At 37.1% G+C, this 18,905-nt stretch overlaps 1 protein-coding gene across 1 annotated transcript; it reads left to right on the forward strand.

Moving 5' to 3' along the window:
• The first annotated feature begins 4,327 nt into the window (after positions 1-4,327).
• LOC147391263 (uncharacterized) lies at positions 4,328-16,779 on the forward strand. The gene is made up of 4 exons (XM_086458763.1): positions 4,328-4,790; positions 15,366-15,524; positions 16,012-16,120; positions 16,267-16,779. Exons 1-4 carry the CDS (start codon positions 4,437-4,439, stop codon positions 16,470-16,472), a joined length of 828 nt encoding a protein of 275 aa, XP_086314889.1. The 5' UTR covers positions 4,328-4,436; the 3' UTR covers positions 16,473-16,779.
• Positions 16,780-18,905: the final 2,126 nt, after the last annotated feature.

Consider the following 18,905-nt stretch of genomic DNA (forward strand, 5'->3'; position numbering starts at 1 on the left):
TAGCCCGAGAGATCGATTGAGCGAGCGACTGAGCAAGAGAGAGATGAGATCGAGCGAGAACGACTGAGATCAAGCGAGCGACTGAGCGAGAGAGACGACCGAGCTAACGACTGAGCGAGAGAGAAAGATGAGATCGAGGGAGAGTGACTGATATCGAGAGAGACGATCGAGTGAGAGAGAGACGAGAGAGCAACTGAGATCAGAGAGACGATATCGATTAAAACCAGAAAATTAGAAAACGAAGAACATGAAATCGAAACGAAAGAAAGAGAAGAAAAATCAGAAAAATCGAAACATTAGAAGAACATAGAAGCAGATCTTACGCTAGATTAAGCTTCTTGTGAGCGATAGAGCCTTTTGGAGGTCCTCTCATGGCGTTTTCTCTTGAAAGTTGAAATAGAGAGACGATCGATTGAGAGAGAGACGAGATCAGACAGACGATTGATTGAGAAAGAGAGATGAGAGAGCGACTGAGATGAGAGACAAGAGAGTGAGAGAGAGAGACGAGAGAGAGAGAGTGAGTCGAGTGAGAGAGACGACTGAGAGAGATGGATCGGACTTTCGTTCCATCTAAATAAGCAGATATGGGTCGGATAAAACGATTTTTAAAAATAAAACGGTTTAATACCGTTTTTTAATAAAAACGTCTTAATACCGTTTTACCCTTATGTTCCAATTTTACATTTTTTTTGTAGTGTTAACAAAATCAGATATATATACATATATTTTTTTTATAGTTCTTATTGGTTAAAAAACTATACTGTTAGAAAACATGTGACCTAAATATCTCCTGTAGTACATATCATGGTTTGATGTTAAAGTAGGATTAATAGGTGAAAAGTGAGGGGACCATTAACCTTTTTTGAAAAGTCAAAAATGTACGAAACCAACTTAACATGCCATATGTCATAAGTGTCAATTTGATGTAACCCATTCACTTCTCATGTCACCGACCTAGGCAGACACTTTTATGTGTTACATGAATATTTTGCCCACTTCTTGCGGACCCACTACACAACCAAGTCATTTTTGTTGGTGATTTACAAAACAAAGAACTAATATTAGTTGACTATAAAGAGCGACTTTGGTGCGAAGTTATGCATACATGTTTGAAACATACCTCTTCACAATTTGAAAAATATTTGAGACACCCTTCTCATATAAATATAAAATGACTTTAATACCTACATCTTCAATCCAATTATCAAAAACACTCTAATTTTTTTCTTCTTCAAAATCAATTTTCTTCATCGTTGATTGTTTATCTTACAAATCAATCATCTTCAAGCTGGCCCAACTTCAAACCTCTATTTTAAATATGATTCTGAAGAATGGAATTATGATTGAATTTTTTAAGGAGATTTCTAAAAAAATGATGATGAAAAATATCCTTGATTTTTCTTCAAATTTAGTTATCGTCAATATAGAAATCGGGAAGAAAAAAAAATCGAATTTGGACTTTCCTTTGGGTAGTGGGCTGAATCTTGGGTCTCATTAGATTACTTGTAATGAGTTAAAGTTGAGGGAGACTAAAGTATTAAGTCCATAATTTAAGAAGGGCAATTGAGTTTCAAAGGAGTGGGAGGTAGCACACTTCTCCCGATTCTTTTTGAATTCAAAAGTTTAGATATTTTTTCTTTTAGAGTTGTTGTTTTACAAAGGCATTGGAATAGAAAGCCATCACTTAAAAATTCCCCTTTGCACTCTATTTGGATGATTACACTTCAAAAATAATTTAAAAAAATATTGGACTTCTTTTTAAATTTCTTTTTTCTTTCTCAACTATGTCCAAATAAATTATTTCTAGTTCAGTAATTTTTGTGAGGAATATATTTTGTTTTTTGGTTTTTGAACCATGTTTACAAAGTTATGTTATCTTGCAATACATAGGTTTGGATTAAATTCTAAATAAAGATTAGAAAATCAGTACCTTAATTAAGTTGCAGTAAAAAAGAACACGAATAAAATCAATCACAAAACATGATCAAAGTAGAGCACAAGAAATGGATATAAAACTACAAGTTAAAATAAACTTAAACCCTAAAAGGGTTAGGTATTGGAGTGCAAATAGTAGGTTAAAATAGAAATTATAAAAAATAAAAAATAAAAAATAAAAAATAAAGGATTTTTTAAATTTGGTGTGCAACCAACAGTTAGTAGTGTGCAACTAGTCGATCCCTTTGAAAATTCTTATTAGGATTTCCTTTGCAGTTAAATCAAGCCGATGAGAGAGAGAGAGAGCGCGCGCGCGCTTTGGAGGCTCCGTTAGTGCTGGTATTAAAGTGATTCTTGATTCCCCCGCACCCGCATGCCACTTTTCTAGATTTTGGCACTGGTGTGGCCGGAAAATGATTTGGGCTTAATTACCTTATCCAAGCCCAATTTCTTCAGGTTAGACTAGACTAGATTTTTGTCAGGTTTGGCCCATTAATGCCCTAAGAGGATCAACCCTGCCCTATCTAGTTTGACACATTGCAAAGAATTTTGAGGTCATGACACTCGCCCACATTCAAAGTGCCATGTGGAGGAGCTACACACACCAAAAACCAGACATATTAACAATTTCTGACCATTGAATTTTGAGCATTTTTCATCATGAACCAAGATAAAAGTCTTTAAAAAAAAAAAAAAAAAAAAAACCAGTTTCAACCCTTGATGATAAATTTTTAAATACAAATACTATTATTCATGTTTATCTTTGATATATAGGTCAACAAAAGGGTGGTTGAAGCATTGATAGGGTTAGTGGGCCTGATTGGGTCATGAGATCATTTAATTCTTGACGTTGGGTTATTGGTTGTTAATGGACTGGATTGGACTTAAAACATGTTAATTTAATCAATCATAAAAAATAAAAATAAAAATCACGAATAAACATTACTTATCATGATTCCATAAGTATCATACCAAATCCAATCAAATAAATCAAAAAACAAATTTTTCTATAAAAAAATGTGAGACATCCATATTGTGCAACAAAAAATATTGATATTCAAATGTTTATTTTTCTTAATTAAAGAATCTATTTAGATGTATGATATTTATCAATAAATTTTTGCAACTCAATCAGGTATGATGGAATCATTAAAGATTTGATCTTTTTTAAACTATGTAACTTTGGAAACAAAGAGATGTGTACATCTATCTGCCTTGAAAGTTGAAACTAGGGCTGTCTATGTTTCAGGCTAGCCAAGATTTGGGCCTTAAATGGGCTAATTCTAATTGGGCCTCAAAATCCTAACTTTTCAAAAAAAAAAAAATCTAAGTCCAAGCCCTCAAGCCCTTGCAAATCTCATACCATAAATTCCAACATTGGATTTTATGTCTACATGATCGGGATCATGTGTTTTTTCCATGAGTTGCTGAAACCTGACCCCTATATTATGTGCATGAGTGACGAGACACGTTATTGGGCTGTGTACCAATGGGCCTAGATCCCAAGCCTAACATTACCAGAAACCTGAAAGGCCTAATTATCTACCTAACCTTGCTCATGCCGGGTCAGGCTGAAACCCAGCCCATTGAGAGGCCGACTTGAAACATTGGGAGATATTAAATTCTGGGTAAAATCCATTGAGCATATAAATTGGCCATGTCGACTGCTTCTTATTCAACCCAAATACTCCTCATATCATAAGAGAGCTGCTATTGGCACCCCAACTTTTACTCATTACACTCCACTTAAAGATTAAGATGCACTCTTCAATCTTCATTGGCTCAAATTATAATCTCAACATTACAAAACATTGTAATACTCGTTCAAATAAATTCAATAGCTATTTACAATTATAATTAGGCTCCTCAAAAAGTCCTAACCCAAAATACAGAAGAGTCGTGCTGACCTCAAGTTAGAATCTCATTTGCACTTCTTGATGTGAAAGTGGATAGAAATCATAGATCCTTTTTCACTTGTATCTTGATGAAGAACATCTATGGTTCCCATACACTTTTACGTAAAGAAGTGCGATATGAGGATCCAGCCTAAGGTCACTTCAGCATCATTCAATATAAAAATCTAGAAAAAACAAAAAATCAGAGAATTTCTATTGGCACCACAACTTTTACTTATTCTCAACCATTCAATCATTCTTTAGTTTTAATTAGATAGTCTTGGACCGAGCTGGTTTGTTATCCTTATGGGCCCATTGGGGACTTGTCTAAGATTTTATAGGAAATCTCATCCGTTCTTCAATGGAAACCAAGAAAAATCCGAACTATGTTTCTCTCTCAAGAACCTAAAGTACGGTGGTCAGACTGTTGACCCAATCAGCAATTTAAAAAGTCACGTCAGCTTCTTCGATAAAAGCGTATCTCCACAAATTAGTTTTATTTTTCATTTTCTCTCTCCAACGTAACGAAACGAAACGAAGCGAGGAAGAAAGCCTGTATCTCTCTTGTTCTGTTCTGTAAGTTGTGATCTTGAGTTAACGGAAAAAATGGATTCGTCGTCACGAAAAGTGTTAGATGAGCATAAAAATGAAAGCGAATTCCAACAACACGTAGTTGTGATGAGGCATGGTGATCGAATCGACCATTTCGAGCCTCTGTGGGTAACAACGGCTGCAAGACCGTGGGACACACCATTAACAGAATCTGGAAGAGTGAGAGCGTTCTGTACTGGAAGAAAACTAAGGAACCATCTAGGGGTTCGGATCGACAGAGTCTTAGTCTCGCCTTTCCTTCGATGCATCCAAACTGCTTCAGAGGTCATTTCTGCTCTTTGCGCCATCGAAGATAACCCTCTTGAGATGACTGGGGATAATGTAACAATCGATCCTTCCAAGATCAAGGTTAGATCATATCTTATTTTTATTCTAAATGTTTTTTTTTAATTATGTGATCTTGGTTTTATATAAGAAGTACATAGCAAGAACAATTATTAAATAAAAACAATTTTTATCAAAGGTAAAAATCCATCAGTTTTAATGAGATTAGTAATTGACTATACTTGGGATCCATTTTAATGAGGAGGCCATGTTAAATCTGAAAATCGATTCTCAAAAATGCAGAAATAAAAACCTAAAAAAAATTGAAATCTGAAATGCCCCAAAAACTAACCTGCCATTTATGCACAAACACTCTCCTTCTCTGGTTTTGTCTCTCTTTGGTACTTCCAAGCTCTACTCACTGTAATTAGATGGTGTATTGATTGAGAATCGGATGAGTGAACTTGGGGACCAAAATGGAGTTATTTATAACCGATGCTCTCCATCAAAGCTTCGGTTGCTGCTGTGCCAAATTCCTAGGTAGTTGCTGGTGAAGTTCCTCAACTAGAAGAACACGTGGAGACAAGCTACCAAGTCGTGGGCCACAACCCTAGTCACTCCTGAGAGAATAGGAGATCGACGATTGCTCAAGGCACGTGTGCGTGCGTGGCCAAAGCTAACATTCTCCAACTTGGCTCACATTTTTAACTTAATGTCTCATCTTAAATCCAATAATAACACCTATTAAATAACAAAATACATGAATCATGACGATAAGTCCTCTAAATAATGACTATTATCTTCCATGTATTACAATGTATTTTATTTCTTAATATTATACTTTATGTAGCAACAATTTCTTAATGAGTAAATCCTATATTTATTCTTGTCCAACACAAATGAGGTTTCTTAAAATAAATTATGGTGCACATAAATATGAGAAAACATCACAATCATAAGAGTTTCATTAAATAACATTGTACATACAATAAAAAAACTACATAATGGAACCAAGTTCCATATTCACTACATGATTCTTGAATTTCAACGGTGGCATGCCTTTAGTCAAAGGATCAGCGATCATCAATTAAGTGCTAACGTACTTAATGACCACTTTCTTTTCTTTAACACATTCCCTTATAGCTAAATACTTAATGTTGATGTGTTTACTTTGACTTCCACTTTTGTTGTTCTTAGCTATGAAAACAATAGCTGAATTGTTGCAATACATCCTCAATGGCCTAGAGATAGAATCCATGATTCTAAGCTCAGATCTGAACTCTTAAGCCATACACCATGCGAAATAGTCTTAAAACAAGAAACGAACTCAGCTTCCATACTGGAAGTTGCAGTCAAGGTTTGTTTGACACTTCTCCATGATACAGCTCCACCGGCCATTATAAAAATGTAACTTGATGTTGATTTACGTGAATCAACATAGCCAACAAAGTCAGAATCTGAGTAGCCAATTACTTCCAGATTGTCCGTCCGTCTATACATAAGCATGCAGTTTTTAGTTCCTTGATGGTACCTCATCACTTTCTTTACAGCTCTCTAGTGATCTAAGCCTGGATTACTTTAATATCGTCTCAACATTCCCACAATAAATGCAATGTCAGGTCTTATGCAGACCTGAGCATATATTAGGCTTCCGACAGCAGAAGCATATGAAATATTTTTCATTTGTTCCTTCTCAAGGTCATTTTTCGAGTATTGGTTCAAATTGAACATATCACCCTTCACAATGAGAGCAACACTTGGTGAACAATCCTTCATCCGAAATTTCTCTAAAACGTTATTGATATAGGTTTCTTGCGACAAACCTAAGATACCTCGAAATCTGTCTCCATGGATCTTAATGCCAATGACATAAGACGCCTCACCCATATCCTTCATATCAAAGTTTTTAGAGAGGAATTGTTTCACCTCATACTGTAAACCTTTATCATTGGTTGCTAGCAAAATGTCACTCACATATAAAACAAGAAAACAAATTTTACTTCCACTGACTTTCTAGTATATACATTGATCCATAATATTTTCTACAAAACCAAATGAAGAAATTACATTATGGAATTTTAAATACCATTGGCGGGATGTTTGTTTTAAACCATATATGGATTTCTTGAGCTTGCAAACCAATTGCTCACCATCACTAGAGGTTGTTTCCAGATAAGATGCTTTGCTCACTTCCCACTGGCTTCCTTAGGTTTTGCAAACCCTACAAGGAATTCAAAATGTGGATTGTTGATCTAGAATCAATCCATCACGTGTTATTATTTACATTAACCATATTAGATTCATAACAAACAAACGAAATTAGATTACCTTTGTCTTCAAGTCATTTATGAAATTTGACGCATTCCTTCTTCACATGTCCCTTCTTTTTACAAAAGAAACACTTGAAATTTTTCTTGATTTCAGCTTGGGGAGGTATTTTACCTTTTCCTTTCTGATTTGCTTGAGATTTGCCATTTCCACGCATTGCCAACATTGCATTTTCTTCCAGTTCCATCACCAATCTCCCTTCCTCTTGAACACACATGGCCATGAGTTCATTAATTGACCATTTATCTTTTTGTGTGTTTTATGAGATTTTGAAAGGTCCGTATTTGTGCGGAAGAGTGTCCAGGATGTAATGCACCAGGAAGGACTCTGACATTTCAACCTCGAGTTTCTTCAATTGAGCCACAATGTTCCTCATTTGCATGATGTGCTCGCGCATACCTTTCACACTAGTGAGCTTTAAGGATGAGAACTTCATTATTAGAGTACTTGTGAGTGCCTTGTCTAAAGTGATGAATTGATTATCAATGGCTTTCAACAAGTCTTAGACCTTTTCATGGTGATCAACAGAACCACGAATACCAGCAGAAATTTTAGTCTTAATGAACATCACGCTGAGGCGATTATATCGCTCCCATCATTCATAAAGCGTGACGTCCGCTGCAGTGCTAGTATCAGTAAGTATTGGTGGTTCGTCTTTCCTAATAGCATAGTCTATGTCTATTCAACCCTAAATAAATGAGAACTTTCTCTTTCCAGACTTTATAGTTATCACCTTTTAATTTGGGAATATCACATTGGATATCAGAAAAATTTGCAGTTTGTGAAACATAAATTAAAAATTACATGCTTATGTTAAAATTGAGGCCTAAATAAAATTTAATGTTTTACCAATGTAAATCATGCTTAAAAATTGAATCTAATGACAAAAGAATTGTCTGTAAGTTAAATTTTTAATTCAAACAGATTCAATCATTCTTTATGATAGAATTTATCAAATTGTTTACTTAATTCATAATTATAAAGGGTATATAATTATTATAAATTTAATATATATTTTATCTTAGATTAAACTTTATGATAAAACTACCAAATTATTAATTCATAATTCTTGTGGGTAAGTTATGAATAATTTGATATTTTATCCTAATTAATTATATAAATATAATAAAAATTCTTGTGAGAATTTTTTTAATTATATTAAGTATAATTAATTACAATTAATGTCTAAATAATTTTTATGTGATCATAATTAATTATAGTTTTATTTAATTAAAGATGCTGTGGCTATTCTCTAATTAACTAAAATTATATGGATCACTTAGACATTATTTCTTTTATGAATAAAAAATTAAGTTTTATGAGAATATTCCTATATTGCATAGTTTAACTATAATTAAATGTATATTATGTTAACCTTGTACATTTAATTATTCTCATAATAAAACTTAATAATTTACGTAATTAAACATAATATTATGCAAAAAACAATATATTAAGCATAAAGAATAACATAATAAGAGAACTATATATATATATATATATATATCATAAAACTAACATATTATTATGCATAATTATTCCCATAAATTCAAGTACAAATATATTGCCTAGAAATGACGCTAAAAGTTTTTGCACAAAACGGAAAAATATACATAAACAATTGGTTGTCTTTAACCTTCAACCGGGTCGTTTCGACTTGGTTTCGATCCGACGCATCCCAACAGCCAAAATTAGTCTGAAAATCACCATTTTAATGCCAAAAATTATAGTTTAAGAACACAAAAAATTTAGAAATCCAATATCCTAATGATTTTCGACCTCATTACGCATTAAAAAAAAATTTCGGCCAAAACAGAGCAATACAAGGGTTGAGATTAAAAAATATCAAGGCAGAGGCTATTCAAGCTCTGATATCAAATGTTAAATCTGAAAATCGATTCTCAAAAATGCGGAAATAAAAACCTAAAAAGAATTGAAATTTGAAATGCCCCAAAAACTAACCTGCCATTGATGCATAAACACTATCCTTATTTGGCTTTGTTTCCTTTTGGTACTTCCAAGCTCTACTCACTGCAATTAGATGGTGTATTGATTGAGAATCGGATGAGTGAGCTTGGGGACCAAAATGGAGTTATTTATAATCGATGCTCTCCATCAAAGCTTCGGTTGTTGCTGTGCCACATTCCTAGGTAGTTGCTGGTGAAGTTCCTCAACTAGAAGAAGATGTGGAGACAAGCTACCAAGTTGTGGGTCACAACTCTAGTCACTCCCGAGAGAATAAGAGATCGACGGTTACTCAAGGCACGTGCGTGTGCGTGGCCAAAACTAACAGGCCACACAAAATGTGGTGCTTAGATGTCACGGCCGTGTTCTTTCGAAGCAAAGTTGTGTGGAGCTTGGGGTGATATCCCGCAAGCAAGTTTTTCAAATAGCTCACACACATAAAACGTAGTTAGCAATACAAGAGAACGAGAGCAATACGAGGTAAAGCCTGGAGGCAACTTTGTTGATATAGTATGCAATTACACGGAGTAACATGTTACAAAAGCAATTAAGGTGTATTACAAGTAATTAGTGATCTAGTACATGCGAGACGCCACGTAGCTTGGGCAAGGGTTCAAGGTTAACGTGGGAGTAGGCCGGAGATTGGGCTCAAAGACACCCTTCTTAAAAAGAGTACGCTAAGTCTTTCCTAGGTTTCCAAAATGGAACATCAAAAGTAGAGGCCGGTCATACTTTTTTATTACAAAAATGCCACTAAGCTAAGAGATATGCCTTGTCACGGGTTTCATATGTGAGCCTTACATGGATTTACATAGGTGTTCCTAGGTGACTCCAGGGCGAGTTACACCTAACTCTAGGTGTCGTAGTGTATGACCTTCACAGTCTCCCCCACCTATTCTGCAGACGTCCTTGTCGCATTATCCCTGAGACACTCTTCGATCTTCTGCTTGAAAGGTAGTAAGTTCTCTGCACTCTCCTAGGTAGCTTCACATTTTGGCATGTTCTTCCACTTGACGAAGTACTTCATGTACTGTTGCTTGCTTGAATTGCTGTTTACTTGACGCTCTGCGAGGACCTTGTCAACAACATGCTCTGGTGAAATTGCTGAATGAGAAGGTGTGCATGTTGGAATGCTGCGTGCGGGATCTGCATGGAACAGCTCGAGACAGCTGGCATGGAAGACATGATGAATGTTGCGTACCCAGTGCGGTAACTTCAACTTGAAGGAAATTTTGCAAACTCGAGAGAGGATGAGCATTGGGCTTTCATAATGTTGTATTAGGCCTCTGTGTGCTCGCTAAATTCGGTTGAACCTTCTCAACTGATCTGTCTTGAGAAGAACTAAGTCACCAACTTTGAAAGGATCTAGTCGACGATGTTTATCAGTCCATTTCTTCATTCGTTTGGACATTTTTTCAAGGTAAGACTTGGCAATTTCATTGTTGTCTTGCCAAAGCTTAACAAACCTATATGCCCTTAAACATTGTTTTTGATAATTTGCAATACTATGTGAGGTGTTAAAAGTTGTTGGCTAGTAATAAGTTCAAAAGGACTCTTGTTGGAGGAAGAGTTTTTCTGAAGGTTGAAATAGAATTACACGACATCAAGAAGATTTGCTCAATCCTTTTAGTTGGCATTGACAAAATGCCTTAAATACTCCTTCAACATATCATTAAATCGTTTCGTTTGCACATTTGTTTGAGGATGTCCATTTGTCGAAAAATCAAGTTGAGACCCAAGTAATCTGAATAGTTCGGTTCAAAACTTCCTCGTGAATCTTGAATTTCTATCATTGATAATATTTTTGGGCACACCCCAATACTTGATGACATGCTTGAGAAATAAGTGAATGGCTTCTTCTATTGTGCAATGTGTCGATGCCAGGATAAACGTGGTGTATTTAGAGAAATGACCCACAATCACTAGGATGGAACCATACTCTGTAACTTTTAGCAAACTTGAGACAAAGTCTATAGAGACACTTTCCCAGGGTCTTTGAGGAACTGGAAGAGGTTCCAGCAACCCAATAGGTTTGTCCCGCTCGATTTTGTCTTGCTGGCAAATGAAGTAGGTCCTTACATAGTCCAACATATCATCTCGAATATTCGGCCAGCAGTATCCTCGTTTTAGAAGAGCCAACGTGCGGCTCCAGCCTGAATGGCCAGCCCATGGAGTGTCATGACACTCTCTTATTAGTTCTTATCTTAGTCTGTCTGCTCGTGGAACATATACGCGGCTCTTGGTGGTATATAACAACCCATCCTGGAGCCAGAAACGATGTGTTTTCCCCTTCTTCACCATTTCGAGTATGGCCTTTACTTGGGGATCACTGTTCAAACCATTCTGAATTCTCTGTTGTAAAGTACTGGTGACTTGAGAAACATGATGTTGAAGGGCTGCTAGCTTTGCTTTGCGACTCAAGGCATCAGCCTTGTTATTGATCTTTCCTGACTTATATTCCAAGGCCAAGTCAAACTCTACGAGGAACTCTTGCCAACGAGTCTGTTTTGGGATTAACTTTTTTTGAGTCAAAAAATGACTTATGGCCACATTATCAGTCTTCACTTGAACCTGTGATCCCAGTAGATAATGTCTCCAAATTCTCAAGCAATGCATGACGGCTAACAATTCTTTCTTTTGGGTGGTGTAACGTCTTTCGGCATCATTAAGCTTACGACTTTCACAAACAAGTGGATGTCTCTCTTGTAACAACACTCCACCAATAACAAAATTAGATGCATCAATCTGAATTTCAAACAGCTTGGCGATGTTGGGTAGAGCTAAGATAAGATTTTGCATGACAGTTAACTTGACGCCTTCAAACGCCTCATGGTACTAGTCCAACCAAGACCAAGTACAATATTTCTTCAACAGGTCTGTGAGAGGTACGACATATTTGGAATACCCTTGGATGAAACGTCGATAGTAGTTCACCAGACCAAGGAATGACCTTAGTTTTGTGATGGTTGAGGAGGTCTTCCATTCATCAATAGCATGCACTTTATCCATATTCATCTGAATTTGTCCCCTGCCCACAGTATGACCAAGAAACATGATCTGTTCTTGAGCAAATGAGCACTTCTTTAACTTGACATACAACTAATTGTCGCGAAGCATTTGGAACACCTTGCATAAATACTGGACGTGCTTTTCGAGAATGGAGCTATACACCACAATATCATCAAGATATATCACAACAAACTTGTTGAGGTACTATCTGAAAAGGTCTTTCATCAAGGTGCAAAATGTGGCAGATGCATTAGTTAGATTGAAGGGCATGACTAAGAATTCATAGGCACCATACTTGGTAGAATAGGTAGTTTTCGACTCATCTCCTTCTGCAACTCGAACTTGATAGTAACCTGATCTCAAATCCAACTTCAAAAAGTACTTGACTGCCCCAAGTTGATCAAATAAGTCAACAATTAGTGGGATAGGGTACGTGTTCTTAACAGTGACCTTGTTCAACGATCGGTAATCAACACAAAGTCGCAATGACCCATCATGTTTTTTCTGGAACAAAATAGGTGCCCCATAAAGTGTCTTGGAAGGTTTGATAAACCCAGACTCCAGAAGTCCATCAAGTTGCTTGCGTATCTTAGCTAGTTTCGGGGGACTCATCATGTAAGGCCTTTTCGCAAGAGGCGTGGTACCAGGTACTAGTTCAATCTGATAGTCAATCGACTTATACGGAGGTAAGGCCTTAAGAAGCTCATTCGGCATCACATCATCAAATTCTCTCAATACTTGTTGAACCGGAGTAGGAGTTGAACTATAGTCTTGATCAGATCATCAGGTTCAACTCATAGGGTTGCAAGGTAAGTTTGCTCATTTTTCTTCTACCCTTTCTTCAACTGAAAGGCTGATATCATCTTTCCTTCTTTATTGCCTGTGGATACGGGAATGAAGTTTGGGCATTCACCTAGCATGCCTAGTGTGTTGGCGAATAACATTGGAACGGTCCTGCTTTGTCCCAAGAAGTCCATCCCAATGATGACTCTGAATTCATCGAGTGGAACTACAAGCAAGTCAAACTTACCCTTCCATGTGCTTATCTTGATGGATACGGCCTTGGCCGACCCTTGGATAGAAGTGGCCTACGAGTTAACAGTTTTCATGCGGCTAGAATCTTTCTCGAGTCAAATATTGAGGCGCTTCGCCTCTACAGGGGAAATGAAGCTATGTGTAGCTCTTGTATCAACTATTGCCTGAGAGTTCTTACCACCAATTTCAATGTCCACATACATGAGACCATTCCGTTGATGGCTCTGAGTTTCAGTGGTCTGTTTGAGTGCATTCAGCAAATGCAAGGGTCCCATGTGAGGAGACTTTTCATCCTCTTGCCCACTTGTACTTTCGTGACTAGGGTCACTCTGGGAGGCTAATAGTGCATTTAGCGTGGCTCGCTATGGACACTTGAATGTCTTATGAGGACCACCAAACAAAATGCATTTAAACTTGTTGTGGAGATTGTTAGACGAGGCACCTATGTTCTTCGAATGGGAGGAATTCCGTTGGGATCCCTGGCTAGAACTGGGATTGGGTTCTCCATTCGTACTTTTGGAGGACTCCTGGGTGTGTTCACACTGTTGAGAGTACCCCTTTGGTTGTGGCAATAGCAGATATAAGATTTTGCACACATTGCCTTTGGAGTTCAATTTGAACCCAAGGCTTAAGCCCTTTTAGGAATGAAAACAATTTGTCTTTCTTAGATATGTCACGAATATCAAACATCAAGGTGGAAAACTACTTGACATAATTGTGCACGGTACCTGTTTGGCGGAGTTGTCTCAATTTTCTGTGGGCAATGAACTTCATATTCTTTGGTAGGAACTGATTTTTCAGTTCTCGTTTGAGGTCATTCCATGTATCGATGGAACATTAGTCAATTTTCATCTTGGAGTATTTGGTAAGCCACCATAGTTTGGCATCACCTGTTAGATACATGGAGGCCATGGTGACCTTTACCTCTCTTGAATCCGGGCGAGTAGCACGGAAGTACTGCTCCATATCGAATAGGAAATTTTCGAGCTCTTTCGCATCAAGAACACCACTAAAGGTGCGTGGCTTGGGGACTCGCATACGCAAGGGAGGAGCTTCACCACCGGTACTCCGTTCGTTACCAATGACTCTTACCAGGAGACTTACCTTAGTAGTGAGCTCCGTGATCTGTTCCTGTACGTGTGTTAGGGATCCTCGGGTATCTTCCTCGATCTAGCGCTGAGGGTCACGGATTCATTATCCAACGTATCTTGACGATCACCTAGTTGAGCAATACCATCAACGAGACCCGATAGCTGGGCCATCTGAGCTTCGAGTAGCTCTATACGTCATTTATTGGTACTTGAGGGTGGTGGAGTTGTAGCGGGTTGGTCCGGGGGGCTTTTTTCTCCTCTTGCCATTGTTCGTGTAAACTAAATTGAACTGGGGAAGAGCTAAGCTCTAATACCAACTGTCACGGCTATGTTCTTTTGAAGCGAGGTGGTGTAACGCTTGGGGTGATATCCCACAAGCAAACTTGTCAAATAGTTCACAAACACAAAACGTAGCTAGCAATACAAGAGAATGGGGGCAACACAAGGCAAAGCCCAGAGGCAACTTTGTTGATATAATATGCAATTACATGGAATAACACGTTACAAAAGCAAATAAGGTGTGTTACAAGCAACTGGTGATCTCGTACACGCAGGACGCCACGTAGCTTTGGCGAGAGCTCAAAGTCATCGTGGGTGTAAGCTGGGGATTGGGCACAAAGACACCCTTCCTACAAATAGTACGCCAAGTCTTTCCTAGTTTTCCAAAAGGAAACATCAAAAGTGGAGGTCAGTCATACTCTTCTATTACAAAAATGCCATTAAGCTAAGAGATATGCTCTGGCATGGGGCTAATAGGGCTTCATATGTGAGCTTTGCATGGGTTTACATGGGTGCTCCTTGGTGACTCCGGGGCAAGCTACACCTAACTCTAGGTGTCGTAGTGCATGGCCTTCATACTAGAGCTCGTATTTAACTTCGAATTTTTGGTGCTCTTTCTCTCTCTCCCTCTAAATTGTGAACTAGGGTAATAGGATTCTCTTGTAGCAGGTTTGTTTATTTACCTGATAAAACTAAAGAACAATACAACTTGAGGGAAAAAAACCCTCATTTTTTTCAAGTTAATGCTAAGTCATTGGATGCATGATCCCACCTCTAATTGCAGAAATGATACATGTCACATGGAAAGTGAGAACCAATTCTTCACTAGGTTTCTACCAAGCTTGAAATTTGGGAATGAATTGTATTAGATCGTGTATCACCTTTTGTCTACCTTTCTTTGATTCGTTTTGTGTTCATGCTTGAATGGTAGTACCTTTTTTCCATTGCACAGGTCTCTATTGAGTATGGATTATGTGAGGCATTATGTAGGGAAGCTATAAGACTTGAATTGGTTCCTAAAGATGGGAAGTGGGGTTTCAATATCTCACAAGTTGAAGCTCTGCTACCGGCTGGGACTGTGGATGGATCCGTGGAACGCGTGTACCAAGAGGTATGTATATCTATACTTCAATTCTTTTAAAAGGAAGTTCTATGTATAGATGTCTACTTGCGCACATTCACACTGAGAGATTTCATAAATGATCTGGTGCCACTGCTTGATTTGGATGGAAATCACATATCTATATAATAAAACACAAGTAAGGCACATCGTTGCTACAGTTAAACATCCCATCCATCCCTTTGTGTGGGCCCCAATGTATTGCCTTCTCTCTTCACCCTTCCACTTTATTGTATTTCCTCTCCTCCCCCCTCCCTTTTTTCAATAATACCCCTTTAACTTCTATTTTTCCTCTTTTACCCTTTTAACCCCAATTTTTTTTAATAATACCCTTCCAATTTATTATTTTTCCTCTTTTACCCCTTAACCCCAAAAGAGGCACGGGCGAACTCTAGTCTATCATAAATCTGTGTGTGTGTGTGTGTGTGTGTGTGTGTGTGTTAGTACATTTATTGACATTGTGTGTGGGAAATTGCAGTTACCACCATGGGAGGAATCACTGATGGATGCAAGAGCTCGATATGAATACATTATTAGGGCACTTGCAGATAAATTTCCTTATGAGAACTTGTTACTAGTTACACATGGTAATATTCATCCTCTATGAAGATTGTTTAATTTCAGTACCAATGTCATTTTCATCATAAAAATGGACCCCAAGACTCGAGATCATTAAATGGTATACGGTCCTTCGTCTTTTTGTCCCCAAGTTTATCTCTCTCTCTCTCTGCAGGTGAAGGAGTTGGGATTGCAGTTTCTGCATTCTTAGAGGACACAAGTGTGTACGAAGTGGAATATTGTGCATATTCACACTCACAAAGACGCATCTCATCTAGCCCTAACAAGGAATTTACTGCTGGAGACTTCGAAGTATTAACAAAGAATGGCCAATCTGGTATCCATTTTTGCCCCACAAGTGCTTTGACCCCTGACGTCTAATTCAAACCAGGGATATAGTGATGTTTTTCTGCTACGCGTTAAATTGAGACTCACAAGGTGACGAGTCCTAAAGCCTAAGGCTCTAGAGGTCGAAGTTCCTCATCAATAAGCGCACAATTGTTTGTTTTTGTTTTTGACTTTTTTACAATGGAAATTTTTAGGAGTGACAATTGGATTAGTTTGTTTATTTGCTGCTTATGCTTCTTGTTTGGATTGCTTGAGTGAAAATTTATGCGCTTGTTGAACTCTAAAATACTTCTCAATGACCAATTTCATCCAGTATCCATGTTGACAGTTTTGTATCACAGTGTTCGTGTAGATCTCGTTTCTTGTACTACTATGCATTGAATCCAAAATGCACATGACAAGGGTTAAAAAATAGTAGCAACTACATCTTTGGGTAGTTGCCGTGGAGAAAAATTAGTTTTTATTTTTTTTTCTCATTTTCTTTTTAATTATCCAGATCATATACCAAAATTTTGAAAGGTTGGGTAAATTTTGCATATAAGTAGTCCTGGGACATTATACATTTACAACAGATTTTGCGTAGTATATGGGGTGCTTTGAACAAGCCATTTTTTTTACACAAGAAAATCATTTTTATGTTTTTTTCTTAAATAGATAGATTTGACAAGCATTTATCGACTGATGTTTGAATGGATTTGTGAGATATTGACTTGGTCGAGTTAAAACCGACTCCATTGGTTCAAACCAAGACTTAGAGTGTGAAGGTGAAACGTCTATCAGATTGACTTTTTCAACATTTGAGATAACTTGTTCGATCTTAAAAATATTGAATGGATTGAAGAAAATTTGTCTAGGTCAATTGGGTTCATAGTAAAAAAGTTTGAATTTGGTAATATTCAATGTGGGTTCAACTCGTGTAAATTCGAAAAAGTTTCTTAAAAGAATCAGAATAATTTCAGTGAATATACAAATGATGTTTTTGTGTTTCTTGCCAAAATCCTTCATCTTTAACCTCCATAAAATCTCCTTAGTGTTCTTGAGATTTGAATATTGAAAATTTAAAAATTTTAGGGTCAAGGATAGAAATGTTACCATATTTCATGATTAATTGATAAATTTGTTGATTGAATGACCTATTTAATTGGCTAGTCTTTTATATATAGAATTCTACAAATTTATTAAACAAATTTGAAGGATTTTGTGATGTGATAGGGCTTTGTATTCTTTGGTAATATAGCTACTACTCTTAATAATTATAAATATTTGTTATCTATACTAGAAGGTGATACATGCAAATGCACATGTATTAACAGGTTTTACTTGTATTTTAAGATATTGGTTTTTGAAGATTACATGGGAAAAAAAGAATATTTTTATAATTTTTTTCACTCAAGAAATCTTCACTTATACTTGGGTTTTGGAGTCGCCACAATTCATAAAAGCAAGGTGTGAATGGTCACCTATAAATTTTTTTTTTTTGAAAATGACTTCAAACTAGTTTTAACTAAGAGATTCGGGTAAGGAGGTTCGGTTGAAGGATGTGGAAGGTGTTATGCACCCCATCCTACACTCCAAGGTGGTGGTTATCTAGGCTATGGTCAAATGTGAAGACTCAGACTATTTTTTTGAAATTCTTTTTTTAATTAACAAAACGATGATGTATGTATATGCACATGAATCTAAGTACATGCGTATGTGATGTTTGTCCTATGGGAACCTCACCCATGGCCAATCCACTGGTCTGTCCTCGCTTCACCCACATACTTGTGACTTTTTGGAAAGGGTCTTTTGCTGACCCATGGACCAGAACAAGAACCCTTTGACTATCCTCCCCTTTTAACTTCTTGTGGTGAGTCTAGATTCAAATCAAGTGTGTTTTCACATTCCAAATGCCACTCCCACTTAGTGCTAAGTCGAAGATTTGTTAGGTTTGGAGGTCACCCTTATCTTTAGGTCATAACTTAAGGTCCATTGAAGTTTTCCCGTTCCTCTCAAGTATGGGATTAGTGCTTAATGTCATTACCCAAATCACAATAGGTCAATCCTTACCTGTTCAAGTGGTAAATCCTCACATGAAGTTTCGTGTCGACCCAATTCAATAATCTAATCTAAGAAGATCCTAAGGGGGGTTAGGAGCCTGCTCTCGCATCTTTGATCGAGTCAGCCCTTAAACTCATGGTGTCTCTTCGAGTTAGACCTAATATCATCTAAGTTTTTAGACCTAGGTGTATTCATAGGCCTAAAAGTATTCTTCTACCCTCAAGTCAATCCGAATCCATAAGATATATCTCATTATGTGTTATCCTAGAGAGCACTTCAATCTAAGGGATGTGAAAATTTTCGCACCCCAATTCCTTTCCCTAGAATTCTTAAGATTGTTAGGAAACATAATACGATTAATCCACATCTATTTTAGGTTTGTTAGAACATCCAATGCTCGATCCCTCTTGTGGGTTACTCCAACAT

The sequence above is a fragment of the Akebia trifoliata genome, chromosome 11, assembly GCF_017979445.1.
Source record: "Akebia trifoliata isolate Shusen 1 chromosome 11, ASM1797944v1, whole genome shotgun sequence".
Lineage (NCBI taxonomy): Eukaryota > Viridiplantae > Streptophyta > Magnoliopsida > Ranunculales > Lardizabalaceae > Akebia > Akebia trifoliata.